Source organism: Sceloporus occidentalis, unplaced genomic scaffold (assembly GCF_023333645.1).
Source record: "Sceloporus occidentalis isolate IW3139 unplaced genomic scaffold, rSceOcc1.0.p SCAF_1, whole genome shotgun sequence".
Taxonomy (NCBI): domain Eukaryota; kingdom Metazoa; phylum Chordata; class Lepidosauria; order Squamata; family Phrynosomatidae; genus Sceloporus; species Sceloporus occidentalis.
This window is the reverse complement of record NW_028316981.1, coordinates 197,368,289-197,396,288: the sequence shown is the minus strand read 5'-3', so window position 1 is coordinate 197,396,288 and position 28,000 is coordinate 197,368,289. Positions and strand designations below refer to the sequence as shown.

The 28,000-nt window shown below is 40.9% G+C and overlaps 1 protein-coding gene across 2 annotated transcripts; it reads left to right on the top strand.

The window, feature by feature from the left end:
• Positions 1-21: 21 nt before the first annotated feature.
• On the top strand, positions 22-28,000 carry LOC149323193 (prostaglandin reductase 1-like). 2 transcript variants are annotated; one of them, XM_089510326.1, is made up of 10 exons: positions 22-120; positions 4,443-4,558; positions 8,766-8,811; positions 10,523-10,582; positions 11,282-11,449; positions 14,384-14,501; positions 15,534-15,689; positions 19,142-19,247; positions 25,076-25,194; positions 26,944-27,999. In XM_089510326.1, exons 2-10 carry the CDS (start codon positions 4,453-4,455, stop codon positions 27,052-27,054), a joined length of 990 nt encoding a protein of 329 aa, XP_089366452.1. In that variant the 5' UTR covers positions 22-120; positions 4,443-4,452; the 3' UTR covers positions 27,055-27,999. The 2 variants fall into 2 exon arrangements, with proteins under 2 accessions (XP_089366452.1, XP_089366461.1); XM_089510335.1 differs by lacking the exon at positions 22-120 and adding an exon at positions 191-789 and having other exon boundaries at positions 26,944-28,000.

The following is a 28,000-nucleotide window of genomic DNA, read 5'->3' as shown; positions in this document are numbered from 1 at the left end:
CATCCAAGAATATAAATGGCTTCAAAGAAGCAACTTCCTTCCAGGCTCAGAGGAGAATATCCTTAAGGAAAGAAGCAGCTGGTTGCAAGAGAGACTTTTACTTTTAGGTTGCACACACAGGTGAGTAGAGGGCCATGGGAGGATCAGGAGATTTTGCAACTTGAACTAGGAGGTATCTCATAGTTCCTTTTCTGGAGCCTATTTTAGTCTTGTAGGAGTTTTCAAACTGCCTTTTTGTTATGGGAAAGGCCCAGAGTTCCTTTGTTAAGGAGGAAAGGATTCTGGCATGAAAAACTTTCTTGCACAGCAAATGCCTGACAGATTCTTTGAAGATAACTTTTCTTGTCGCAGTATCTGCAACCTGTCTGCACCTTCTTGCTTCCAGAGAAGATCCGGAATAACACCTTCTTTTAAAACTGTTCTGTCTGTCCCTGAAAGGAAACAACTGTGTTGTAATGTGTGGTCTGTGTCTTTAACTCTTGCTAACTCCTGAGTTAATTGACTTTGGCATGCCTGGATTGTTTTAACCATCTCCTTACTTGCAGCTGATCTCTCCCCACTCCTGATCTGACTCAATGAGCAGTTCAGGCAAAGTACATAAGGAAGGATTGTTAGCTTGTTTTTGAGCTTTGACTAGAACAAAACAAAGGAACTCTTTATGCAGCTCAGAATGATTTTATACTATCCTGAATTTTGATCCAATTCAACAAGACAACTGGACACTTGTCTTGTTCAGTTTCAAAAGGGGCAGAAGGGACGGTGGTGGATTTTTGATAGTTAACCAAAACGGTAGGTATCCTGGCAAAACAACTTTACATGCTTAGAAAGAATTATTATTATTATTATTATTATTGGGGATCCTTTCTTGCTTACCAATCTCTATCCTTCCTCCACTGTAGCTGAGTCCTATATGCATTTATTCAGAAGTACCGCACATACTCAACTATAAGTTGACCGATCACCTGTATAAGTTGAGGGCAGGTTTAGGGGCCAAAATGATGGATTTTGATATTAACTGTGGATAAGTTGAGAGTAAGACTTAGGGTCATTTAAATTGGATCTAAAGGATGAAGCAAGGGAAAATAATGCCAAAGAACTTACAAAGTTGCAGGAGCCATACCTTTTTGTGTTCACACTGAAGGATAGATGAATGAGAGGGTAGAGGAAGGTTAGTGTTTCCAGGAAGATTACAGTCTTGCGTTTCACCAGGAGATGGTTTCTATTTTTATGAGAGTTTAAATACAGTACTTATTTTGACCCATGGATAAGCCGACTCAGATTTTTTGGGGTCAATTTTTTGACTAAAATTTCTAGACTTATACAGTAGCTCCTGCTGGGCTCAATAGGACCTATTTCTAAGACTATTTGGAGTACCAGTTAAACTCAAACCTGGTTATTTCTGCAGTGTGGATGCAGCCAATGTACATATGAATGACATTCTTTAACTGTAGCCATGTGTACTATTGACTTAAGTCAATAGGACTTTCTGCTTGTTAGAGTTGTTTAGAATGCGGAGTGTCTGATATCTTTGCTGGATGACTCGTGAAGGAAGAGATTCAGAGTGCATCTACGCTGGAAATAATGGAGTTTGACACAACTTTTTAAGTGCTGTGGCTCCATCCTATGGAATCCTGGGATTTGTAGTTTTATAAGATCTCTGCCAAAGAGTGCTGGTGACTCACAAAACTGCAAATCCCACGATTCTGTAGGATAGAAGCATGGCAGTTAAAATGCATTATTTCTACAGTATTGACTAGTGATTCCCAAACATTGGTCCTTTAGGTGTTTTGGAATTCAACTCCCAGAAGCCCCAGCCACCTTGTCCAGCAGTCAGGAATTCTGGGAGCTGAAGTACAAAACACCTGGAGGGCCAAAGATTGGGAATCACTGGTCTATAGTGTAGAAATAATGCAGTTTGACACCATTTTAACTGCCATGTTTCTATCCTACAGAATCATGGGATTTGCATTAGACCCATCCTCACTCCCCCTTGTACAGTCTGTAGGCATGGTTACTCGGACATAAATCCCATAATCCCTAGAAAACGGCAGACTTTAGCAACTAAATACCTCTATGAAGCCAATCTTGCTTTGGTCTGCTTTAGAAATATGTGACTGTGTTATGTTGACATTGTTCAGTGATAAGCACACCTTTCTCTGGGGAGCTTACATTTATGCGGCACTTCGTGCTTCATTCAAGATTGTGCTCCCTTTGCCCCCATGTCATTGATCTGGCAGATCCCTGACCTTGTTGAACAGATTTGGGGTATGTATCATAGAGTGCAATAATCCATTTTGCCAGCAGTCTGTTATAGCAACAATAAAAGGTACAACCCCTTGGCAGTGTATATTATTGTGATACAGGCATTACAACAGTCGTTTTTGTGATACTGCTGTGTCATGCTGACCTGCACTTACTGGCTACATAAAATGACAGTGCCCTGTGAAGTGGATTCATGTTGTTCAAAAATCAGATAGAAAGAAATGTTAATTAATCAATCGTTAAACAATGGCAATTTGCCAGGCATTTAGGTGGTCCATAATAGATGCTGAGAATTGTGTTCTAATGGCTGATAACAGCTTTTTTTTTTATAAAAAAAATAGTTTAAACTTTAATCCTATACTTACCCACCTGAGAATAATCCCCATTCTACTTGTTGAGACTTATTTCTGAACAGATATGCATAAGGTGGCACTGCCAAATTTTGATTCTTTGGGAGGAGTCTTGAAACTGGAATTGCAATGGTGATGATTCTTAGCATTGTTTTAAAAAATGTGGTGAAAAGGGGAACCTAACTAGAGAGAATAGGTGCATGCTATGACCACAGCCTGTATTGTTACTCAAGCTCTCTTTGTAAACTGCTAACTGTTTCTAATGCCAGTTTAATCTCTATGGGAAGGGTTCCTTTCAGCCTCTTTGGATTTGCAGCATTGAATGGCAAGCGAGAGGAATCGCCTGGGCACATTTGCCTTTCTGTGGTTGGGGTGGGTATTAAGAGGTGTGTTGGCTTGCAGCTCTAACCGCTCCTGAGCAAACTAGGTGGGGATCGTGGGACATGGCATCTCACCAATTTAAAAGGTTGCCAAGTTGAGGAAGATTGATCCTGAAGCCTATTGCATTCCTTTCCCCCTCCATTCTGAGAACTGGAAGGGAGCACTTGGAGCCACGCGCAATCTGGAAAAAACGGATTTTATCGCACAGCAAATCGTTCTCAAAAGGGCCCCGTTCCGTCCCCCAGCGCCAAGCCGTCCCTGTTCAGTGCCGAGACACGTGTTTGGCTCTGACAGAAAAGTTCCAGCTAGGTAAATGCACTGGGAACTTTGCAACATAACTTAAGGGATTTCTTTCTATTATTTTTCTCCAGCACTGAGTTTGACACTGCTTTGATTATCATGGCTCCATTCTGTGGAATCCTGAGATTTGTAGTTTGTTATGGCATCAGAGCTCTTTGACAGTGAAAACTAAAGATTGCATACAACTAAAAATCCCAGAATTCCATAGCATTGAATCAAGGAAGTTAAAGCAGAATCAATCTGTATTAAGTGCAGATGCAGCCTGGGATTTGCTAACTTAGGCTGTGCTGTCAGTACCCTGTTTCATGAATCTTTGGAAGCCTGCTTCCCTCAGAGAATACTCTCCCAGTCATGAAGCCTGAATGTCAAAGGGTAAGGCTGGTAATCAAAAAGGAATATAAACTCTACTAATTGGCTATATTTCAGAGTAAGAGACTGGAAGAACCACCTCTGAGTAATCCTTGCCTGAGAAAATGGTATGAAATTAATAGTGTCACCATAAGTGGACAGACTTGAAGAAAAACACACACACACAACTGCAAGGGAGATGTCTGTCCCTTGTTGAGGAAGATGATTAAGAAAATTAACATGAGTCTTTCTGCGGATGCCATGTGTTTCCTTTTCTAATCCTGAAAACACAACCTTTCCCCCAGAATTCCTCCATTCTGTTGGAAGAATTATAGTATATATTCCTGCAGAAGGCTAGATATTTTAGTCAAAAAGTTGACTGAAAAAAACTAAGTTGACTTACCATGAGTCAGTGTAAGTACTGTACTGTACTTTTAACTCTTATTTTTTAAAGATGAAACCATTGCCTGATGAAAGGCAAGAGTGTAATCTGTCCTGGAAGCACTGATCCCCTTCTCTCTCTCATCCATCCAGCCTTTTCGGGAAAGCACAAACATTTATGCCTGTTGGAATTTTGTAAGTTCTTTGGCACTGTTTTCCTGTGCTTCATCTTTTAGATCCTGTTACATGCCTCTAGGTTTGAACCTTGACTTAGCCATGAGTCATATCCACATCTATAATTTGAGCCCCAAAATCTTTCCACAATTTATACATGAGGTCAATTTATAGTTGAGTATGTATGGTACAAACTTGCTGAGCAGTTTATAATATAATATTGGGTGATGTCGTTTAATCATTTAGGCAGTGGAAGATGGTGCGTGCAAAAACATGGATCCTGAAGAAACACTTTGAGGGGTTTCCTAAGCAAAGCGATTTTGAACTAAAAGTGGCTGAATTACCACCGCTGAAAGATGGAGGTAAGAAGAATGTGTCTTGGGTTTTGTACTCCAAATGTTTGTGAGAATGAGCCAAACAGGTGAGTCCAGTGACTAGGTTTTGCCCCATGAATTTAGAAAGCTCCTCTGTGGTGATATCTTTGAGAAATTTCATTGTCTAGGAAAAAACTGTCAGTTGATAGCATTTGAACCTGTTTCTTCCTGAGAAACTCCGTGTGTTTTCCTGTTCAGTAAACAGGTCCAGAGTTGTTGCTTAATCCTTTGAAAAACGTTTGAACAAAGATTTTTTTATAGATCAGTTTTTTGTTTTTTATTTTATTAAGTCTTTATTAAATTATTTTAACATATATACAATGTTGCATATGCCCCATTCCCTACTCCCCCTCCTGTACGGCTTTATAGAGTTTAGAATCAGTACTGTTTACAATTAATACCTAACATTCAATATGTGGGATTTAATTACATTATTGACTTCGTTGTACTTCGTATTCCCTTTAACCTTCTCAAACAGGAATTCCCAACCCAAATTCCAAGCTTCTACTTTCCTTTCTCCAGTATACTTTAATCTTCTATCTCTAATAATATCAAACAAAGATTTGACAAACAGTAGCCAATACAATGGGGTGTTGAAAAGGACCCATAGAATTGGGTGTGTCTGAAGTGCTGCATATGGAACAGGCAGCAACAGTTAATGACATGCCTGAATTGGATCAGAAACCCAGTGAATAAACATTCCCTGGGTACTTGACTTGTGACACACTTAATAATAAAAGATGGCTATCACTGATAGACAGGGTGGTGTAGTAGTTTGAGCATGGGACTGTGACTCTGGAAACCAACTCACTGCTGAGCCATGAAAACTTTGGGCTGTCTGAGAAAGCTGCCAAGACTGTTGATAACATCTCACACAGCCTAGCAGAGCTTTATAATGAAAGCAAAAGGTCTTTGCAAATACAAGAACCAAAGTACAGTGTCAAAGTACCAATTCAGTGTCCAATAGAGAAAGGTCAGGCAATCCTTGGGTCCAGGGTTCCAGAAAGGCAGGCTTAGCCAGGCAGTCCAGAGGTCAAAGGTTCCAGAGAGTCCAAGTCAGTCAGTAATCCAAGAGCCACAAAGTCCAAGGGAGTCAGAGAAATGTGCTTTCTCCAGGAAGCTCAGAGTCCTGTACTTGCTTATATTACCCAATTCCCAATCACATGTGCTTCCCAACTGCTGCACGTTTCTCATGAAGCCTCCTGGACTGGCAGAGGTGCACCCTTTCAGACCTTTGCTGGCTAAAGATAGGTACCTCAGCATCCTGCTCATCCATATTTTCTGTGCCTGGAATCTCTGCTGGTGGGAGGCTTGAGCTGGCAGAGCAGAGCTAGGACCCAGCTCAGCTTCAGGTTCCACCTCCCCCTGGGGCTCAAACTCATCCTCCTCATCCTCAGCCTGGCTGAACATGGCACGGGCAAGTCACACACTCAGCCTCAGAGAAAACCGAAGGCAAAATCCCCTATTGAATAAATCTTTCCAAGAAAACTCCATAATAGGTTCACTTTTGGTCACCATAAGTAAAAAACAACAACTTGAAGGCATACATCAGCAACAATAACAAGGCTAACTGGCTTGGCTTTTCTTTGGCCCTGGACAAACGGGCCTATAGTGTGCCCTCGTCACGTGGTAGGGGTTAGCCAAGGGTGCACCGCCCATACGTGCCTCACCCCTAGCACGTGATGAGGGCATCAAAATGGCGGCACCCTGTACACACGGGCGCTGTCATTTTGACATGACACGCTTAATGTCCGCACATTGTGCCCCCTTGTGACATTGTGATGTCACAAGGGCGCTGCAGAAAGAACCCGCTTTTTGGTTTGTCCACTGCGGCTTCCTCACGCGGCAAAACAAGGCGCCGGCAGACGACCCTTTTTGGGCGGTCTGTACCCCGCCTTTGTTTCCATTAAAACTTCAGTCTTTTAGGAGGCCCTTACTTCAGTGCATTCAGATATTTAAGTTTATCACACAGCCCCTGGGGACGTGATGGGGGTGGAATGAGAGTGTGATGTCTGCTGCTGGAATCCAATCTTATAAGAATCCACAGAGTCCAGTCTTCAAGTAAGAGCAGTAAGTTTATTCACCCATGAGCTACTGAGCACAGCCAGTCCCAGGAGAGTGAGATGAGGAAGAGAGGACAATCAATCCCTCTCCAACCCTCTTAATAGTATATATACACTACGGGAGCGGGATGGGAACAGAATAGCACAAGGGACGTATTTTACCGCATGCCACCAATGCCGCCGAACATTTCCATTCCAGATCTGTCCTGGAGGAGGTGATATTCAGGAACTGTTCAGAGGCGTGTCCGGCGGCATCGGCTGCATTCCGGTGTGCAGTAAAATGCTTCCCTTGCCCCATTCTGTTCCCATCCCGCTCCCTTTCGTTCCACCCCCATCATGTCCTTGGGGCTGTGCAATAAACTTAATTGATTGGCTGAGTTTCAGAGTAGTTGTAGACATAGAATCTTTGCATGTTGGATGTGCTCTTTCAGGTTTTGGTTGAACCTGGAAAAGAACTTTTGGACACTACATCTCCCTAAATCCTCCACCAAACATGGCCGTTCTTGGAGAAGTCACCCCAAAACAGTATCTTTCTAAAGCCCTGTTTTTCAATATCTGCATTTTAGAAGTGAAAAGTTAGCAAAGCAAAAGAAACAAAAAGAAAAGAAGAAAAAGAAAAAGAGGTAGCCTTTTCCTAGACTTGCCCAGAAAAATTCTGTGGATTTGTTAATTTGTCCCTTTTCAAATCTCTCATCATAACAAAATATACTAATTCTCCACTACCACCACAGCACTCAAATAATTGGTTCATAGAACTACTTCACACATCAACTATTCTAAGGGTGCTTACCAATGATTTTTTTTATGATCATACAGGCCATGTTACATTCTTGGAATTACAGTGCACCCGCATTATACGCTGAAAGCAGCATCAGAAGAAGCAGCGCTGTGCACCGGAAGTAACACTGGCATGCACGCCTGTGGTGCACATGCACCGCTGCACCACCACGAGCATGAGCCCCATTACTTGTAATGGGGCTGAAGCATACACGCAATTTCTTTTACATGGGGTGTGTGTGTCCAGAATGGATCCCCGCGTAAAAGAAGGGTGCACTTTATATGGAGGGAGAGGCAGATCAGATAACTATCGCCTTCTACTTGTGATCCTGCTGTTTTTGCCCTCCACATACTTTTTTCTTTTTCAGTAATACATACAAAAATCTGATCATGGAGGAAAAGATGGAAAAAGTGCATAGTGCCCTTTCATTGGTAACTAAACACCCTAAGAGAAAATAAACAGTGCCCTTACACAAAAATAAATGCTTACAGTAAGTACTTAAATTAAAATGAATAAACTATGTAATTTACATGTAAAACAGTACATTTGTTGTTTTTTGTGGGCTTTCAGGCTATGTTGCCATGTTCTGGAAGAAATGATTCCTGACATTTCACCTGCATCTGTGGCTGGCATCTTCATTTGCATTTGGTTTTCATTGGTCCTCACACTAGCAACTGGTGTGTTACTAAATGGCTAAAATTTTACAGCCTGACTAGAGTTTGAATTCCAATTCTTTGCCAAACTTGGAATGCAATCCTATCAAAGTTACTTGAAACAGTCTCTGAAGTGCACAATGATGGGAGGAAACATTTTATTTATGTATGTATTCAGTTTATACCCTTCTTTTCTTCCAGCAAGGGATCCAAGGTGCCTTACAAAATTTTAAAACAGAAATCGGTTGAAATGTTACATTACAAAAGTTTTTTAAAAAGAAAACGATTAAATCATACTATTAAAAGCAGATAGTTAAAACAGTTTAACATAAATTTAAAATATAATTAAAACATACAAGATAAAAACATACCATGCCACCACAAACACTATTTCATCATAAGATTTTAAAAAACCAAATCAAAGGCTTGCCTAAACAAGAAGATCTTAACTAATGGAAAGAGTGCAGGAAGGCTACTAACCAGACCACCCATGGAAGGCAGTACCATTTTTGGCATGGTTTGGAAATGATCATGGCCAGTAGGGGGGTTGACATCTTTTCTCATGAGTGTGCACATGTGCACCTAACCAATGCACTCTCTTGCCCCACATGGCTATTTTTAAAAGAAAAATAAAAGACAGATCATGCAGTAGATCTCAAAGGTACAGTAGTCTGAGCTTTAATTTGTCTTCTTTGTTTCAGAAGTGCTACTTGAAGCTGTATTCCTCAGTGTTGATCCCTACTTGAGGTATTAACCTTTTAAAATCAATTATCCTTTGAAATAACACATTCTAAATGAAGAGCTCTGCATGACGAGGTCCGTCTTCTTGTAATGGCTTAATATTTGTCTTCTCATTAACAACGTCTTTCATGAGGGAGTTACAAGAAATTGGTAGGCAATTCCACATATCCAGGCTGTTTTAAGCCCAAGGAATAACTTTTTTCAGTCAAGATGTGAATGAGAAGCTGACTTCCAGTTTATTTCGTTATTGCAAGAAGGCCTCTCTTGCGCCTGAAGCAGCCCAAGGAAGCTGAACATAGAATAGTGAAATTATCACAGGATCTGTAGAAAGAAAGACCTCCTCTTAGAAAGATTAACCAGGGGCTCACTAGTGAAAAAAAGAAATCTGGGGTCATAGCAGGAATAGGCATGGTCCTGCAAGGTTCCCTAAGTGAAAATCCCAGTCCTCAGGTGTTGCCCAACTCTGTTTCAGCTTTATTTTATTTATTTAGTTAGTGATTGTACTATCCAGCCTATTCCCCCCAAAATAGGATCCAAGGCAGCTATTGAACAGTTCTAACCATAGCTGAAACTGCAGTCAAGAGAGATTGATCTTGGCTGGGGCAGCAATGGGGTTTTGGGGCAATTTAGATTTCCAGGATAGACTGGCAGTTTGTAAGGGGTCAGAATTATAGTTATGTTAGGGTGTATCTACACTAGAAATAATGCAGTTTGATACTATTATAAGTGCTGTAGCTCCATCCAATGGAATCCTGGGATCTATTATTATTATTATTATTATTATTATTAACCTTTGTTTATAAAGCGCTGTAAATTTACACAGCGCTGTACATACAGTCTTTTTAATTGGACGGTTCCCTGCCCTCAGGCTTACAATCTAAAAAGACACGACACAAAAGGAGAAGGGAGTGGTGGTGGGGGGCTTTAGTTTTACAAGGGCTTCCAAAGAATGCTCACAAAACTACAAATCCCAGGATTCTGTAGGATGGAGCCATGGCAGTTTAAGTGGTGTCAAACTACATTATTTCTACAGTGTAAATGTATCCTTAATATGTAGTTTGGTCCTTATGAAGAATTCAAATGCTACGAGAGCAGTGCCTTATAGAAAAATAATAAGAAGACATAGACATTGTAACTGCACATGCTGTCCAGGATGCATGTGCTTTTAATCCTCCAAGGGTTAAGCTGCTATTCAGTTCCATTTTTGTCTAGTCCTGGTTCCTACTGCCAAGTTGCAGGCCACTTATTTGTAACCACACATGCGATTACCAAGTCCTCATCTGCATACCCTTTACAGATTTTAATTATCTTTCAGGCCATTAAAATTCATCCGAGTGATTTTTCCATTCTTGAGCTGTGGTTAATTGCACAAAAAGACCATTATTCTGGTCAGCTAGCAGTTATGAGGCATGTAGCATAAGATGAAATCAGAAAGTAAAGTGTACGAAAACATGTATCAACCCAAGTGTTTATTGTTAGCATGATGCGCAAACATAAAACAAATATAATAGTGAAAGGCTGATTCTAAGATGTACTCCACTTTAAAACAGTCTTGGATTAGTTTTAGTGACCTAAAATTCCACGGGAAACAATTGGACAAATTAACCATGGCTTTACTTATTTACAATTGGAATCAATGAGGCTTCAGTTTAACTAAATGTCTGTGTCTCCACTGTTGTACAGGCATTTTCTTGATTTTCTTTGTTTTTATTTTCAGACCATACAGTAAGATTAAAATGAAGGAAGGGGACAAAGTTATTGGCTCTCAAGTTGCAAAGTAAGATTTTCTTTGGTTCGTTTCCTGTCTTCTCAAGTGCTCCACCTTCATTTTGTATGTGGGGAATTAGGATTTGACTGGGAAAATTATCCTTAGAGGTTAATTGTATGGTTAAAACAAAGGTTACATTTCCCAGCTATATGTGAGCATACCAGGGAGTGAACTTGGGACTTTCTGGGTACAAAGCATGGACCTTACCACTGAGCACAGTGACTAGCAGTATAATGAGAATTTTCTGTCCTAGTACCAAGAGCATTATGTAGCATGTTGATAACTCAGTACAGGAACCTCTGCAGTAATTTAAAGAAGGGTACCAATAGCAATAGCAAGTACAGTTCTATATCGCTTCTCAGTGCACTTAAGCACTCCCTAAGCGGTTTACAAAGTGTAAGCTAATTGCCCCCAACAATCTGGGTACTCATTTTAGTAACCTCCTCAGAAGGATGCAAGCCTGGTCGAGCTTCAGCCCTTTTGCGTTTGTGAGTGATTGGCTGCAGTATAGGCATTTAACCACTGCGCCACCAGGGCTGAGTAATGGCTTATAGAATCATAAAATTGGAAGAGACCACAAAGGCCATCCAGTCCAGATCCTGCTATGCATTATTGTGCTCCTGCATTTATCAAGCCTGCTGCTTTCATTTTGCAATAGTATCTTTGTTGGCTTATGTGTGCCTGCTTTTTTCTTTTCTGGGTTTACAGGGTTCTGGAAAGCAAGAATCCCTCATATCCAGTGGGATCATACATTGTTGCTCAGGCAGGCTGGACGACACATTTCATTTCTGATGGCAAAGACCTATCATTAATGCCTCCTAACTGGCCAAAAAATCTTTCCAGATCTCTGGCTCTTGGAACAGTTGGCATGCCAGGGTGAGTGTGCTTCATTGTGTTATGATAAAAATGTACAGTTTCCAGAGTCTCCTAGTTAGTATAGCGACTGGGATTTGTAGTTTTAGAAAATAACTTATCCATGCATTGGATGTACTTAATATACATGGCTTCCAGAACTTGTAGAATTGATTTTTAGAAGTAAGTAGTTACCTTTACAGAGCAAAACCTGGCAACTTATTATAGTAATTATTTCCCACTCTCAAAGTAGCTCTTGGTTGTGCTGACTAAAAGTAGCAATACCAATTAGTTTTAGTAACTGACCTGCAGTGTAAAACACTCCTAAGAAGTAAGAACACAGCCCTGTAACTATAGATGTAACTATAACAGCTGTATTGAAAAAGTGAAGTTATTTCTCGCTAGGGATGGAAATAATATTTATAATAATTCATTCCTGAATTGAAAAACAGGTTTACCAACAGTCAGGAATAATAGACTAGTGAGAATTCTGTGCAAGTTTCTTGCAGTATTCAAACATCTCAAAGTGTTGCAGAGGAATTATTCTGTAGAGAAAAACACATGGTCATTGTTATTAATTTTTTTGCATAAAAACTGTTTCCCGTGCAGGAATCCTATTTTCTGAACAAAAAACAACAACAACAACAACATTTCTTTAGCAGAATAATTCCTCTGCAGCATCTTGGTATGTTTGACTATGAGAAGAATACTGTGGAGGAATATTTGTTTTCTCCTCCAATGGGGAGAAATCTAGTGTAGGTATTGTGAGGATAAAATAGTTGATCCTTATCCCTTTTTATATTATAGTTGTAATGTAACTTAGAGCCTTATTGCATGAGAAAAGAAAGCCGAAACGGAGCGGGAAAGTGGTGGCTTTCTCCATGTCTCTCTACATGCCATCATAACACTTCTCTTCCCAAGGGAGACGGTCATAAAAGTATGCCTTTTGTCAAACAGATTTTCCAGTATGACAAAAGGCACACTTTTATGACCGTTTCTTTCTGGAAGAGAACGGAAGTAGAGCATGTGGAGAGGCACAGAGAAAGTTAGTCTCCTGCTCCATTTTGGCTTTCTTTTCTCATGCGATAAGGCTCTTAGGCTCCATCTACATTGCAAAATTAATGCAGTTTGAAACCACTTTAATGACCACAGCTCAGTGCTATGGAATTCTGGGTCTGTAGTTTTGTAAGATATTTAGCCTTCTCTGTCAGAGAGCTCTGGTGCCACAACAAACTATACATTCCAGCACATGGAGCCATGACAGTTACAGCAGTTGCAAACTGCATTAATTCTGTGGAGCGACAGAAGGCTTAGTTATGTGTTTGGGGGGAGGCACCCATACGCCTGCTCAGATCATGAGTCATTTTTGTTTATGTTTTAGTTATGACAAAAATGAATAAATTACCAGTAACATGTTGTCTGTGGCTAGTTACTTCCATGCTCTGGTAGCTTCTTCCTCTTTGGGCTCTGCCATATGGCCCTTAACCTGGATATTTGGGTGGAGGCAGTTGCAGGCAACCCACCGTTCCCAGCAGTACTCCAGGTTTATGAGGGATCTTCAAACAAAAAAACCTTTAACTTAGGCTCAGGGGAGAACAAAGTAAGACAGGCCTGAAAAATTCTTGAATTAGCATTTCAGGGAGTTGAGCCAAATTTGGTGATAAATTGGCTTTCTCTTTGGGAAATGAGGACAATTTTTATGGGAAGACACACTTTATAATTCTTGGCTCATACTCAAGGAATTAAAAAAACCCACATATTTGTATAATTTGGTACCTTTTATTTCATCCATAACTGATTAAGAGTTGTCCTGTATTCCACCATCACATCAACAAACATTTGGGCTTGTCTCTCTCATATGTATTTAAAGGAATATGGTTTAATCATTACTGCATAGGGCTAAACTTAACAGTGGCTTTCCTCTTGCATTGGGAGATGTATGTTTGGTATGTACTACATCTCCCCAGTTCTCCCTGCAATGCCAGCCTTTGAAGCAATGCATCCCCTCCCAAACATGGCCATTTCCATGTCATTGAAGAGCTGAGAGATTAGTAGAGACATATCTAGCTGTTTTCTTGTAGCTGGACATGCTACAAAAGGCAGCTTGGGAGACCCCTGCAAATTATGTCCTTATAGCACTTGCAGCTACAGAAGAATAGCTGAACGTTTCTCTGCTGACTCTCCAGTTATGCAGAAATGGCCATTTTGGGAGTGATACATCACTTAAAAGGTGGGTTTGGAGGGGTTTGGTGCTTGTGTGGTCTTGGTGAAGAATTCCAACCTTGGCAATGACCACAAAAGTGGGCTATGATAGTATAAGTTGGGACTTGCACTCTTATAAATCACTAACAGAATGCCATCTGATGTTTCCTTTGCTTGATTGACAATGTTGCTGGTTTTGTTTTAGTATTTTCTCTTGTTTTTCTTTTTTGGTTGTATTGATTTTGTGTTACTGTTTATAATTGTAAATAAATTTTTAAAATGAAACAACCCCCTTCTCTGTTTAAGAGATACATGAAATGCTAGAGCGCCAGTGGCAAAAAGGGGAGAAAAGATAAGCTGTGTAAAAAAGGCTCTTCAGGTGGGTGCAAAAGCTGCATATCAAAATTCCCCCTCCTGTGTAGAAGCAGAGCTGCTCAGCTGTCTTGTGTCTTTGACCATTTTGATCTGATCAGTAGTGGTTCACTCTCCTTCCAAACAATGTCATTTGGACATGTATACCAAACACATGTTTAGTGGCATTTACGCTGCAGAATTAATGCAGTTTGACACTGCTTTAACTACCATGGCTCAATGCTATATATTTCTGTCAGAGGGCAAACTACAGGTCCCAGGATTCCATAGGATGCGGAGGCAGTTAAAACAGTGTCAGACTGTATTATTTATGCAGTGTGGCAGCAACTTTAACCTGTCAGAAATTTTTTAATGAACAAATGGTTGCCTTTTTATTTTTCACAGGCTTACTGCCTACTTTGCCTTGTCTGAGATTTGCCGCCTGAAACCAGGAGAGATCATCATGATAAATGCAGCAGCTGGTGCTGTGGGCACTGTAGCAGGGCAGCTTGCTAAATTAAAGGTAAGTGGTTGCAAAAACATGTGAACTAGGACTGAGGAACATTTCTAGGTGTTTTTGGCTATAGATCCCACAATTGTTTATCATTGGCTATGCTGAGTCGGTCTTATCAGAGTTATAGTCCAAAATCTGTAGGGAGTACCATTTTGTGTACTTGATCTAATAATTAAAAGCTATCAAGCTGAGATAACATTGATTTTAAAACAGTTGAAAAGCATTTAAAGCATAGCAATGAGATACATGTACAGCAATCCCCATTAAAAGACCCTTCCTTGCCACCAAGTTAATGGGCAAAAAATAGATCTTTGCCTGCTGATGGAAGGTGACCAGAGATTGGACTGGCATCCTGTGGAAGAGAATTCCACAGTCTGGGAGTAACCACTGAGAAGGCTCTTGCCTGTGATGTTGGTAAAACTGACAGAAAGCCTTCCCCGAGAGATCTCAGAAACCTAGGCAAATTCACATGGGGAAAGAGATTCTTCCAGATATCATGAACCAACACTTTTGTAGGGCTTTTGAGGTCATAATTAGCACTTTGAACTGTGCCCAGAGACAGACTGGTGGCCAGTGAAGCTGTTGTAACTGAGGAGGTATATGCTCTCAGTCACAAACCTCAGTCAATGGGGGCTGTTTCAAGGAGTGTGCTATTGCACCTGAAGCTTGGCAGTAGTCTTCTGCCCCCATCTACTCCTTTATCCTGTGGCATATCTTTCCACCTGAAATGTTGGCCCATATGATGACTCAGAGAATTAGAGGGGAAGGTTCTTCTCATGTCATCCCATCCTAACACAATACAGCACTCAACACTAGATTTTGACACCACATGTAACCTTGAGTGTGAACTTGCTCACTCAGGAGATCCAAGAACCTAAGTACTCTGATAATGAATGAGTGTAAGAAGAGTTGCCAAACTTGTTTCTTAGTGGCATGTAAGGTAGCTTTCTTTGATTTTGTAAGATTGCTTCCTATTAAAGTGCCAGGAGCCTGATGAGTGACACAAATATGTTATATTTTCCATTTATTCTGATCTGGCAGGGTTGCAAAGTGGTTGGCTGTGCAGGTTCTGAAGAGAAAGTGGCCTTCCTAAAAAAACTTGGCTTTGATGAAGTCTTCAACTATAAGACAGTGGGGTCCCTGGCAGAGGCCCTGAAGAAAGCATCCCCAGAGGGCTATGACTGCTACTTTGATAATGTAAGTTCAGACTGAGCAGTGCTCTGTGCTGCCCTTGAGATGGATCATAAAACAGACTCACCTTGTTGAGAGCCATTGGGTTGACTTTGGCAGGGCAAAGTTCTGTGTATGCACAGACTTTGCTCTGACAAAGGGAAGCTGCTACAGTCCTTGGTAGTGGAGGAACCTGAGGGTATCCCAGCACAATGCAACAGAAGCTTTGATGTGGACAGAAAAGATTTCTACAGTAGATCAGCAAAGATTTTTTACTCTGTTACTTAACACTGGAAACAACAAAATTACTTGTGTGCCCATGTTACACTCCACATCCATTCATTTTATCTTCTGAGCGGCTGATTCTTGTGATTTCTTGGATCTGCTCTTCTTTAGTGCACTTCTTACAAGAAGAAGAAGAAGAAGAAGCTAGGGCATGGTTTGTGATGTGGTCCTATAGGTTGCAGGGCATATTTTCGCCTCTAAATTGAAGAACAAATTTTTAACATTAGTGTAAAAGTGCCATTTCATTGATGGCACTACAGCAGTATAACCCTTAAATTTAAAATACACTACTAAGTAGAAAGGTGAAGAAGAGAAGGGAATATAACTGTTCCAATCTCTTTTAAAATGAAAAACAAGCCCACTTAGGAGAGGGAATAAATCTCACTACTGGTGCTGGGAATGGCCAGAAAATAGTCCAGGAGAAGAGAAACCCCTCCCCATACTCACTTACTGGACAGCAAGGGCTGTGATCAATGGGGGTGTCTTACTCTGTCACTTGGGAAGCAGTTGACTGATTTTCCCACCTCTTCCAATGAGCGATGATAGGCAGAAGCAGGGCTCCTGTTGCAGTTCTTCCTTGCACACCGGAGATTACTCACATGGTTGTGGGGAGGAAATATCAATCAACTCCTTCCAGAGCAACAGGAGAACAGACCCCCCCCCCCCAATCAATTGCAGTGAGGTTTGAGGGACTTTCACAAAGGGATCCTGGATACAAAACAGTCACAGATGTTCATTCATAACTTCCCATGTGGATTTGGCCAATATTCTTAAAAAGAAAAAAAGAAAACTACAACAGCAAATACTGCAACTACCCGATCCTTTAGTCCTTTCTGGAGAAGTCTGGATTTACTTAGGCTTGCAATCCTGTGACCCCGGGAGGGTGTCCTAGAGGATCTCCCCCTGGCACAAGGTCTGATCTTGAAACCCTCCTCCTAGCTCCCATAAAAGCTTCCATATTGCATATTTCCTTGAAATGGGAGTTCAGACTTTGGGAGGGGTTAAAGTGAAGTGAATTGAGAATATGGAGCATCGTCCTGCATACTAGAGTCCTGTGGAACATTACACTGGCGTAACTCCTGATCTCATAACTCCTTACATGAATGCTTTCTGTTTGCCTGCTTTGCGCTGATCTGCCTTAAAGGCTGTTTTGCATAGGGACCAGGCTTTTTCCCTTTCCCTCCCTTGAATGAAAATGAAGGTGAACATTTCTGCACTAGAATGGCACTGGTGTCTCGGGTGTGGTGGTGGAACTACATATATTGAACAGCATCTCAAGATGTGGTCACACCACAGAAATAAGGCAGTTTGACACTACTCTGTCATGACTCTATTCTATAGAATCTTGGGATCTGCAGTTTGGTGAGGCACCAGAGTGCTCTGACAGATCCAGCTCAATACATCATCAAACTACATAACACTGGATTCCACAGAATAGTCATGACAGTGAAAGTGGTGTCAAATTGCTTTATTTCTGTATTGTGGCTACATACTCACCCATGAGATGTAAAACTTTTCACGACATTTCCCTGTAAATCAGTGGTTCCTAACCTGTGGGTCGGGACCCCCTTGGGGGTCGAATGACCCTTTCATGGGGGTCGCCTAAGACCATTGGAAAACACCTATTTAATTACAGTTATGAAGTAGCAATGAAAATAATTTCATGGATTTGGGTCACCACAACATGAGGAACTGTATTAAGGGGTCACAGCATTAGGAAGGTTGGGAACCACTGCTGTAAATGATGAGAATGGGTGTAAAAAGAAAAATTCTGTGTTGTTGCCCAGCACTTTTTTGAGAACACTTAGCAAAGATTTGTGTGTGTGTGCGTGCTTGTGCGTGCACACTATGAATCTCATTTTTGATAAAACCATCAGTCTGGTTTGTAATTTAATCAAAGCATGACTAGAACTGCATTGGAGGAAGCAGAGTATATAACAGGAGCGGGCAACTTCTGTGGGATGAGAGGGGGGTACTTTCCAGGTGTTCATGTGGAGTTTGTCTTCTCACTGTTTTCAACAGATGTTCAAATACAACACGTCCAGGTAGTGTGGCCCAGTGGTGTCAATCAAAATAATTAACAATGAATTCTGTTGTTTTTTTTTAAACCTACGTATGTAAATGTGCCCTACCAGTCTCATTTCATCTGGAGCCATTTGCTGCTTCCCTGCTGGGATCCTAGCTCCACATCTGACTGGTGTTTCCTCCAGCCTCATAGCAGCTGTGCTGGATAATCCATATTACTAGCTGTCCCCAAGGGTCCAGACATCCATTCCTCTCCTCTGACCCTCTTACTTCTCCATCCTTCTCATACACTCCGGTCTCCCCTTTTGACCTCTCCATGTCTATTAAGAATTTAACTGAGTCAAAGCAGCTGATTGAAACCACTGGTATGACTGAGCTCTTACAATGAAAAGTACATAGACAACATATAATAGGTTACTTTTTTATTTTAATCATTTTTGATCATAAATCTCAATATAGGCAAGTATCCCTTATCCAGAATTCCAAAAGCCAAAATACTCCAAAATCCAAAATTGTCCACATGGGTGGTTGAGATAGTGACGCCTTTGCTTTTCTGATGGTTTAGTGTACACATACTTTCTTTCATGTACAGAATTTTAAAAAATATTGTGCGTAAAATTAGCTTTCGGGTATGTTTATAAGGTGTATCTGAAACATAAATGTATTTTCTGTTTTGACTTGGGTCCCATCTCCATGATACCTTATTATGTATATTCAAATATTCCAAAATAAAAAAAACCCTGAAACCTAAAACCCTTCTCATCCCAAGCATCTTACATAAGAATGACTGAACCTGTATCAACAAATACAGTTTCCCCACATTCACACTTTATTGATTAGTATCTGAATGTGTTAATTCTCTTTATTAACAAATCAAATGCCAGCACTCATTAGTAATGAAAATTCCTTGACTCATACTTGATTACTATTAAAATTATATTTAAATGGTAGTGGCAACCCTCCTCTGAACAAATCGTGCCAGGAAAACCCATATAAGGGTCGCTGTAAGTCAGAAATGACTTGAAGGCACATAACCACAACAACAAAGCTTAAAATGTACTTACTGATAGCAGGTTAGAAACTATGATATTTACTGTCTCATTGACTATAATACATTTAGTAACTATTTATGTTTGACTGAAGTCTAGTGGTTGTCTTTGTCTACTCAGGTGGGAGGAGCATTTTCCACCGTTGTTCTGAACCAGATGAGAAAATTTGGGAGAATAGCTGTGTGTGGCATGATCTCATTGTACAATGACAAGGAACCCCAGCAAGGTAAAGAAAAAAAAACAACCCAAAACTCAGTTCCTTTTTGTTTTTTCCATCAAAACTTTTGAAAGGAGAGAAAACTGATAGAACTGCTGGATCACCCCGACCAGGCTTGACTGTAACTAGTAAAAATTGAGGAGCGAGGGATGGAGACCAATTCTGGAATTTGGTTTGAGTGACATGAGTGAAATTTGGTGGGAGACTGCATAGTCAGTGAACACTTTTCATGTCAGCTACCTTTTAAAAACCCTCATAGAAATGTCCTAGAACAGTGTCTCATGGTGGGCTAATACTGCTATTGAAGCTCCTAGGTATTTCTTCTAAGGTAATCTCATTACTGGCTTCAATGGATGTAAGCCAGGGCAAAAGAAAAGAACTGGCTAATGGGTATCAGTAGCTTCATTGATTCTCTTCCTTCTCCTGGCTGGTTTTGATATCTGCAGAGAGGCACTTGCCACTGCTTACTCACTTATATATAAATTACCCCTTAGTATTAACTCCTATTCCCATAGTAGGGGGAGGACTTCATTATTTGTTCCCTTTCAGCATTTTCCTCGGTTTCTTTTACAGTGAAATGGTGCTGCATTTTTATTCCAAAATAACATGAAAACAGTAATTAGCAACCATCTCTGTCAGAATAGGAATTGATCTTTTGGCCTGATTTGTACTGATAGTGTCATCTATTGACTCCATTGCTGACCATAGGTCTGCTGTAGTTGGACCAAAAGGATTCAAGCTTAAACAATATTTGAGAAGCTCTCCTTCAGTAATACAGTTGTCTCTTCACCTTCTCTGGTTTCTGTTTTTCAGATTTGATGATTTGATTAATATACAATATTATCTGTAGGAATTTCTGGGTCCTCCAACATGGTCAACTTTTAGCGGAAATTGACCTGGTAGGTCACATTGGAAGACCTAGAAATTCCTAGAGAAGTATTCTGGCAGGTAAAAAAAATGCGCTTGTGATTTATATTTATTTATATTAATGTTTTTTCCACTTTTGTGGGTGAGAAGTTTGTCTCTAACCCCTGTTAATGTAGATTGTATTGCCATATTCAAGAGATGCTGAAGTTGCAGGAGGAATCTTTCAAGTGAAAACACAATCCTTAAAATTTAAAATAGCAGCATGCTTGCCTATAATGTGGAGGTTGACATTGCAGTTGTATTGAAGGACATGACAAATGAGAAAGTGCCACAAATCAGACCTATAAAAGCACAAAAGAAATGCCACCATTCAGCTACAATGGCAGGGTTCTGTGAGTGAACACATTGTTGCCAGAAAATGCAGAAGTTCATTCCTCAAGTGTGCAATGTTATACTCCAAAAAAGAAGTTTCCAAAGGCTGCATCCACACTGCAGAAACAATCCAGTTTGACACCACTTTAAGTGCCATGATTGAATGCTATGGAATATTGGGAATTGTAATTTTGTGAGATATTTAGCCTTCTCTGTCAGAGAGCTCTGGTGCCACAACAAACTGGAATTCCTAGAATTCTATAGTGTTGAGCCATGGCTCCAGCTCTGGAAGCAACCCAGATGTGGTTGACAGAGAGGGATGGAAAGAATATTTGAAAATATGAAAAAAATGTTCAAAAAACATGCTTCTTGAAAAACTCCAACAAGAAGAATCTTGCACTAAAGAAAATCTTAACAGGTCAAGAAGGATTTTACACAAAATTTGAATTTGGTTATTCCTGTAGCTATGGAGAGTATCACATGTGGCACCATCATTGCCCAAACATCATCAAAATGGGGTGGAAGCCTCACAGTGTGATCATGCCTGGCACGCCTAAACTGAAACAGAAGTGTTATTGTCATGGAATCATCAGGGAAGCAGCCCTTTTCTTATTCACGGATTAATCCGTTAATAATAAGAAAAGAGCTTCTCCGCTGACGATTCCATGATGATAACGTTTCTGTTTCCGTGACACTTCCACCTCATTTTGATGATGTTTGGGCGACATTCCAGACCGTGTGTGATAATCTCCTATGTGTATCACCACAACCACGTGCAAATTCTGCACGGAATAAGTCCAGAATTGTGAATACTCTTTGCTGTGCTGTTTTTGATGGCCTTTTTCCTGCAGCAGGGGAAAAAAAAGCTAAATTACTCATAACTGCTTTTGAGAAGACAATGAGTGCAGATTCACATCTGTACTGATGGAGCAGATGTATTTTTAACAGGAGTTAATTACATTTTTCTTACAAGCAGGTGTCGGAAATAAGGAGTCATTAAAGATTTTCATACCAGCGCTTTACCACTGGTAAAACGGCGCCTCCAGCATCCTTGAATCGTTTGGGGAGCAGTCATTTTCCATGAACACAAAGTTTCCTTTCATGGGAAATGACTGCTCCCTGAACAATTCAGGGGTGCTGGAGGCAAGGGAACGATTCTCAGACGTTTAGTTAGTGCGTAAGGCTTTCAGACACAGGTGCTTCCTAAACAATTTACTGGCGTTTTACCAGTGCTTACCCCATGGTAAGCACTGGTATGAAAATCTTCTTTGTTAGCATTGTCAGAGTGAAAACTGGAAAGGGCTCCTGTATCTTTAATGGTTGTATAGAAGAGGGAGTTTCAGCAGGCATTGCTGTTAACTCGTTATTATCTCACAACAAGCAACAACTGCTGAAATTTTCTCTTCCACACATCCATTAATGTACAGGAGCCTCTGAAATTTTCACTCTGGCAACCCTAGGATTCCTGCAAAAGTAAAACCCAGAAAATTAATAGTAAAGGCCTAGGGCAATATTTCTGATTATGTGCAATCTTAAATTGAATGAAAACATTTCCAAGGTAGCCAATGTTGGCCATTCAGCAGATTTTGGCTTGTTGGATGCTGTTAAATGTATTGATGATACAATTATAAACAAACAAATACAGTGGGCCCTTGAGATCTGCTTGGGTTTGATTCCAGAACCCCCCGTGGATACCAAGATCCATGGATGCTCAAGTCCCATTATATACAATGGTGTAGTAGAATGATGTCCCTTATATAAAATGGCAAAATCAAGATTTGCTTTTTAGAATTATATATTTTTTAATATTTTCAATCTGTGGATCCACGGATTAAAAATTGGTGGATATGGAGGGCTGACTGTAATACAGTTTCACACCACAAGAAGTCAGTATTGAGACGGAAGAGAGATGCCTTCTCTTCGTAAAGCATTTCAGCTTTTGGGAATTTTCCAGCGGAAGCACAGTTGAGCAATTCACTCCTAACTTGATATTCCTTTACCTCAGGCTGTTTGAGCAACACACTGAGAAACTTATTAACTGCCACTGCCCTCAGAATTCCTAAATACTTTCTACAATCTCTGGAGTTGTTGGTGACCTGTTGGCTCTTTCATTGTTCATCTTCCACACTGTATTTCATGCTGTAGCTAATTTTATTTACCATAGATTTGGGATGATCAGATTGTTTAAAACATGGGACTTGTGCTCTTTAAGAGAGTGTGATGTCATAGAAAGAGCATTGGAGATGGAAATCTGTGTTGAGAAAAACTCGCCAACAGTGGAGCTGCAGTAGAATTAGGGAGGAGATCATGTCTTAGGACTTTATCACACGGGGAATATTGGGGGTTTAAACAGCGAAAATCACATACAAATCATGCAATCGCAATTAACAATTTCACACACATCATGATTAAAGGGCTCTTATCCCCAGAACCAACAGGCAATAAACAGCAATAAATCATTCACAGGATTTCCCTGTGAATGATTTGTTGCTGTTTATTGCCTGTTTATTCCTGGGATAATGGCACTTTAATGAGGTGTTGTGTGAAAATGTTAATCATAATTGTGTGATTTTCACTGTTTAAATCCCCAATTTTCCTCATGTGATAAAGTCCTTAGCCTAGCGTGCTTCAATCACTTATTCTCAGGATGGGCAAAGTTTGGTTGTGTAAAGAAAAGAAAATTATCATCTGCTCTCAGCCGTTAAATTGATTCAGGAAAGGAATTTTAAATGTCCATTAGAAATAGCTGTAAAGAAGAAGTGGCATAGTTCCTGTGAAAGATTTGTTATTCCTGTTCCCTCCTTTTCTCCATTGCTACCACCACAGCCCCTTCAAGGACATGACAATTCTATTAGTGTGGGGGATGGGGGTGGTTGGACATAGCAGAATGCACAAGAGCATATCCCCTTGCACACCATTAAAAAAAACCCACAGCACATACATGGGAGCAGACGTGGGACTGCATGGACAAACCATTTTGCTTCCATGGGTAGAAAGTTCCAGAATTTGTTGTCCAGTCTACATCATGCTCAGGTGGTACATGAAGAAGATAGGACTCCTGTACATATATATATATATATATTGTTAGGAGCCAGTATGGAGTAGTGGTTTGAGTGCTGGACTTATGGCTCTTATCACGTGGCGGCGCTTACCATTGCTAAAATGTCGGTAAAACATTCCTGAAGCGTTCCTGAAGCACAAAGGTGTGATAGCTGTTACGCTTGTAAATCATCATTGAGGCATCCTGCATCTCTCCTGTCCTCAAAGCGTTTGCGGAGCAGCCATTTCTTCGATAACAGGAACATAGCTGTTTTATTCTTCCCCACCCAGAATAAAAGTATAGCAGAAGAAGTTGGCAGGGCAAACATGGACATGATACACACACACACACATGAACTGAGTATGAACACAGTATGGAAGCATTTCTGGATTTTATAGGAAAAGGGTGGAAATATTACCTGATCACAGTTAATTAGAGCCTAAATTACTTCTGCAAGAGAAAGTGTTATTGTTGCCTCTGTCTGTAACAAGAAGAAATTAGGATGGTTGAAAATAGGAAGCGTGTGACCAACAAGAAAGAGGTAGGCCATTGGGTTGGAAGATCCACAATACAAGGTTGCAGTTAACCCAACTTCAGGGCACATCCAAACTGACGGAAAAGTCCCAGATTTTGTTCCTGTTCTTTTTTATTTTATACTGGGGGCTGGAGCAGATTGGCCAGGAAAGCACGGGTCGAGCCCATGCTTTTCTGGCTCTGGTGTTCACACAGCTTTGTTCCTGGATCAGCATGGGGTAGCTGTTCAGACACTTGTCCCCGCACTGATCTGGGACCTGTGCGCCTCTCTTTACCATAACAGCTGAAGATTCATGTGAGAAGCCCCCCAATTGCCACATCTAATGCAGAAACAACGTGCCTAGCTGTACTGATGTGGCCAGCCAACCCGTTTCTGCCTAAAACACGAGACTCAAACACATCTTCCCAGATGGATTTCCAGCTGTTAAGGAAAGGAAAACCAGTGGAGGTATAAACAGCCTCGTTTTGCAGTGGAGTTTCAAGAAAACTGTGCAAAACCATGCCTTTTTAAATCCTGGGATAAAGGGTATTTCCCACGAGATTGGGCTGGATCTTCCAGATCCATGTATAAACAAGCAGGATTGGGCCTGAACCTACCCCAGATATTTAGGTCTGCGTCATCTAAACCAGACAGTGCGAGGCTGTGGGGAAGCTGGGCCAATTTGGTGTGTGCAGACAATCCCTGGGTTAAAATAAACTGATCTAGGGAGCTGGTATAAATGGTCTCTGATCATATCAGGAGCTGACAGAAAATATTATGGGATAAACAAAATGTGTATGGATCTCCAAAAGAAAATCAGAAAAAACAGGAACAAAACCTTGGGACTTTCTGCTCTTTTTAAAAACGGTCTGGATGAGTCAAATAATGGGTACTAGTTTTTAAAAGGGGTAGTTTTGCATACAGAAACAAATGAAGCTTGAACAAGGTTGCTTTGCCAGAACGTGACACAGCAACAGCAAGAAGCTCCCATACAAGGTCATTGGAGATTGAATTTCACTAAGGCTGTCTACTCTCCCCTTCCAGGACCTTACATCCAGTGGCCAATCCTCATGAACCAACTGTGCATGGAAGGGTTCCTGGTCCAACGCTGGGAAAACAGGAAGGAGGAAGGTCTGAACGCTTTGTTGAAACTGGTGGTAGAGGTAAGTGGATTGTCAGTTGGATGAAGTTTATACTGATCACTCAAATGTCAATCACACATGCAAAATGGGAGAGGATCAGAAGGCAATAAACAGGGTTCAGGAAGTCCAATGAAGTTTAACTTATTTTTGGTGTTTTCTTGCTTCTCAAAGCTAGGGTTGAGGAACCTTTGGTCCTCCAGGTATTTTGGATTTCATTATCCAGAAACTCCAGTCAGTATGGCCAAGAGCAATGAACTGTGGAAGCTGAAGCTCAGAACATCTGAAGGACCACCCATGATCAGTCTATAGTAGCTGCTGGTTAAGATTTTGTTTGTAATACTTACATTCTGCTGTTAGGAAACCTGACACACATACACCCCCCCCACTCCCGTGCTGTATATGGGGATTTGTAGTTTCATATCTGATGTCAGGCGTGCTTTAAGAGAATCACAATGACCTTTGAAACACTTGGAAGCTTTCTCATGGGAAGGGCATTTTGACTTGAAAACTTGAATAAAGGACCCAGGAAATACCAAGATAAAGGTTAAATGGGTTTGCTGATCACTCCACTCTGTCCTGCCCCCACTGGCTTTCCGCATATCCTCTCGCACTGGAGACAAAGTTGAAGATTATGGGCCCAGACAGGCCAAAATAAAGCTGCTTTGGGTCACTTTGAAGATATGCTGCTTAAATGACACATGCATCTTAAGAGGCCAGAAGCTGCATCAAAGCTGTGCTCCGGTCCTTAAGACTGGAGCGTGACTTTGGTGTGGCTTCCAGCCTCTTAGGACACATGTATCATTTAAACAGCATACCTCCAAAGTGACCCCAAGCAGCTTTATTTTGGCCTTTCTGTTCGGGCCCTATATCTCCAACGTAACCCCCTGCCAAGTTCTCAGCCAATTTCCCTATCCCTATATTTTGGGGTCCTACATCCAATCACTATTTTGTTAATCTGCAGTTAAGTCCATGTACTCCAATTGCCCTTTTTGTCAATTCTGTGAGAAAGCACTGAAACTCTTTGGAGTTCAGGTGAGAATGTTAAGTGCTCCTCAAGACTAGTGTACCAGATATAAATATCAGCCCCAGCTTTATCAGCTCCACCACATGTGTGCAGACTGCCTCTTCCACTCTCTGTTTTGCCCTCAGACGCTGTCTGAGACACACCCATGGATTCCCTTTCAGAACTGGTAAATACCACCCCCTCTACATCCTTAAGCCTCTACTATCTAATTTCCACACCTTTATTTTGGTTAGCCATATATGGCATTTCTGCTTGAATTGCTATTGTGTATTCAGTTGCACTTTTTCATATTTCTGAATGAAAACCTTTTTTCACCAAACTTGAGAGTCCTCCCACAGTTAGTACTGGCATACATATGTGAACATGGTCCTGTAGTTACCCAACCTCTCACAAACCTTGAATTAAGCAATTCCCCCAACATTTAAGGAGATGCTGACACAGTTGGTGGGGACCCAAGTGCCCCCCACCTTTTTGGGTAACACTAGCAGAAAGATGAAGGCACACAACAACAGCAGCTTTCCTGATTATTTCAGCCTTCGTTGAAATAGTCATTTAAAGCAAAAGAAAGAGTCCCATGGTACTTTAAAGAGTAATGGTGCCATGAGGCTATTTATTTATTTGTAACAGGTTAGCATGGCTTACATTTGCTGATCTTTTAAACCTGACTTTTGTTCTTAGATTTTAAAAAGAAAAAACTCAATTCACAAAAGCCATTTTTTCATTCTTTTCTCTCTCTTTTTAAACAGGGAAAACTAAAGTGTCCTGAACACATCACTGAAGGATTTGACAACATGCCAGCAGCATTCATGGGAATGCTGAAAGGAGAAAACACTGGGAAGGCAATAGTAAAAGTTTAACTGTCTCGTACTCCTTCCTCCAAAAAAGTCAGCACGATACATGCCTGACCGCACCTTCTTTAATTGCAGACAGCCTTCTTGCCAGAAACGCATTCATGAATACACAAGTCACCTGTTAGTTAAAAAAATCAGAGTATAATTTGATGGTGGTAAAAACCTGATGAAAACAGGTTTCTCACATGATTTCCGAGGACCAAACTAGATGTGAAAGAAGCAGATACATGCCTTTAAAAACTATTTGATGTAACTATGCAGTAGCCCAATTTTAATAAAAGGCAAGTAGTGAACATAGAGTTCTTACTTACATTTTTCTCCTAGCCTAGAGGTAGAAATCAGGCAGGCCCACCTTTCTGTTTTTGGTTCCCTTAAAGTGCAATTCCTTTGCAGTCCTTTATACCAGAAGAATTGCGCCTCCTTTGAAACATGGGCTGCAATGTGCTGGCGGGTGTAAGTCTGCCAGTGTACTTATGGGAGGTTTCTCCTTCTGCCTGCTTGCATCATTTGGAATAGAGCAAAGGGTAAGGGAAGGTGTCCAGTTCAGCTGTTTTCCTTGCCACTGATCAGCAATGACAGTGTGCCCACACTTGTTCCACATGCTCTTGAGCATAGAGAGGGAAAGGAACAGCTGCTCACCCCAGCATAAGGGTCTTTCACCTTACTGTTACAAGACATTGATTCCACTTTAACTGCCACAGCTGCATCCTTTGAAATCCTGGCGTTTGTCATTTGGTGAGGCACTAGAACTCTATGGCTAAGAATTCCTAATACCCTTCCCTAAACTGCACATCCCAAGAAATGTTGCCATGACGGCTAAAGTGAAATAATAGCTCTGTGGCTGTGCAGTGTAAAAAGGCCCTAAGACAAAAAGGGAGGGAACTGTTTTAAACTGTCCTAAAGGAGGCAATGTATTTTAAGATGTATCTTACTAAAATAATTGTAATTTTAT

Bases quoted from the DNA above. Each gene is read 5' to 3' on its own strand.
- LOC149323193 (XM_089510335.1), top strand. From the start codon at position 4,453: ATGGTGCGTGCAAAAACATGGATCCTGAAGAAACACTTTGAGGGGTTT. The intron at 11,450-14,383 runs GTGAGTGTGCTT...TATTTTTCACAG, and splicing joins GGAACAGTTGGCATGCCAGG to GCTTACTGCCTACTTTGCCT. The intron at 25,195-26,943 runs GTAAGTGGATTG...CTTTTTAAACAG, and splicing joins TGTTGAAACTGGTGGTAGAG to GGAAAACTAAAGTGTCCTGA.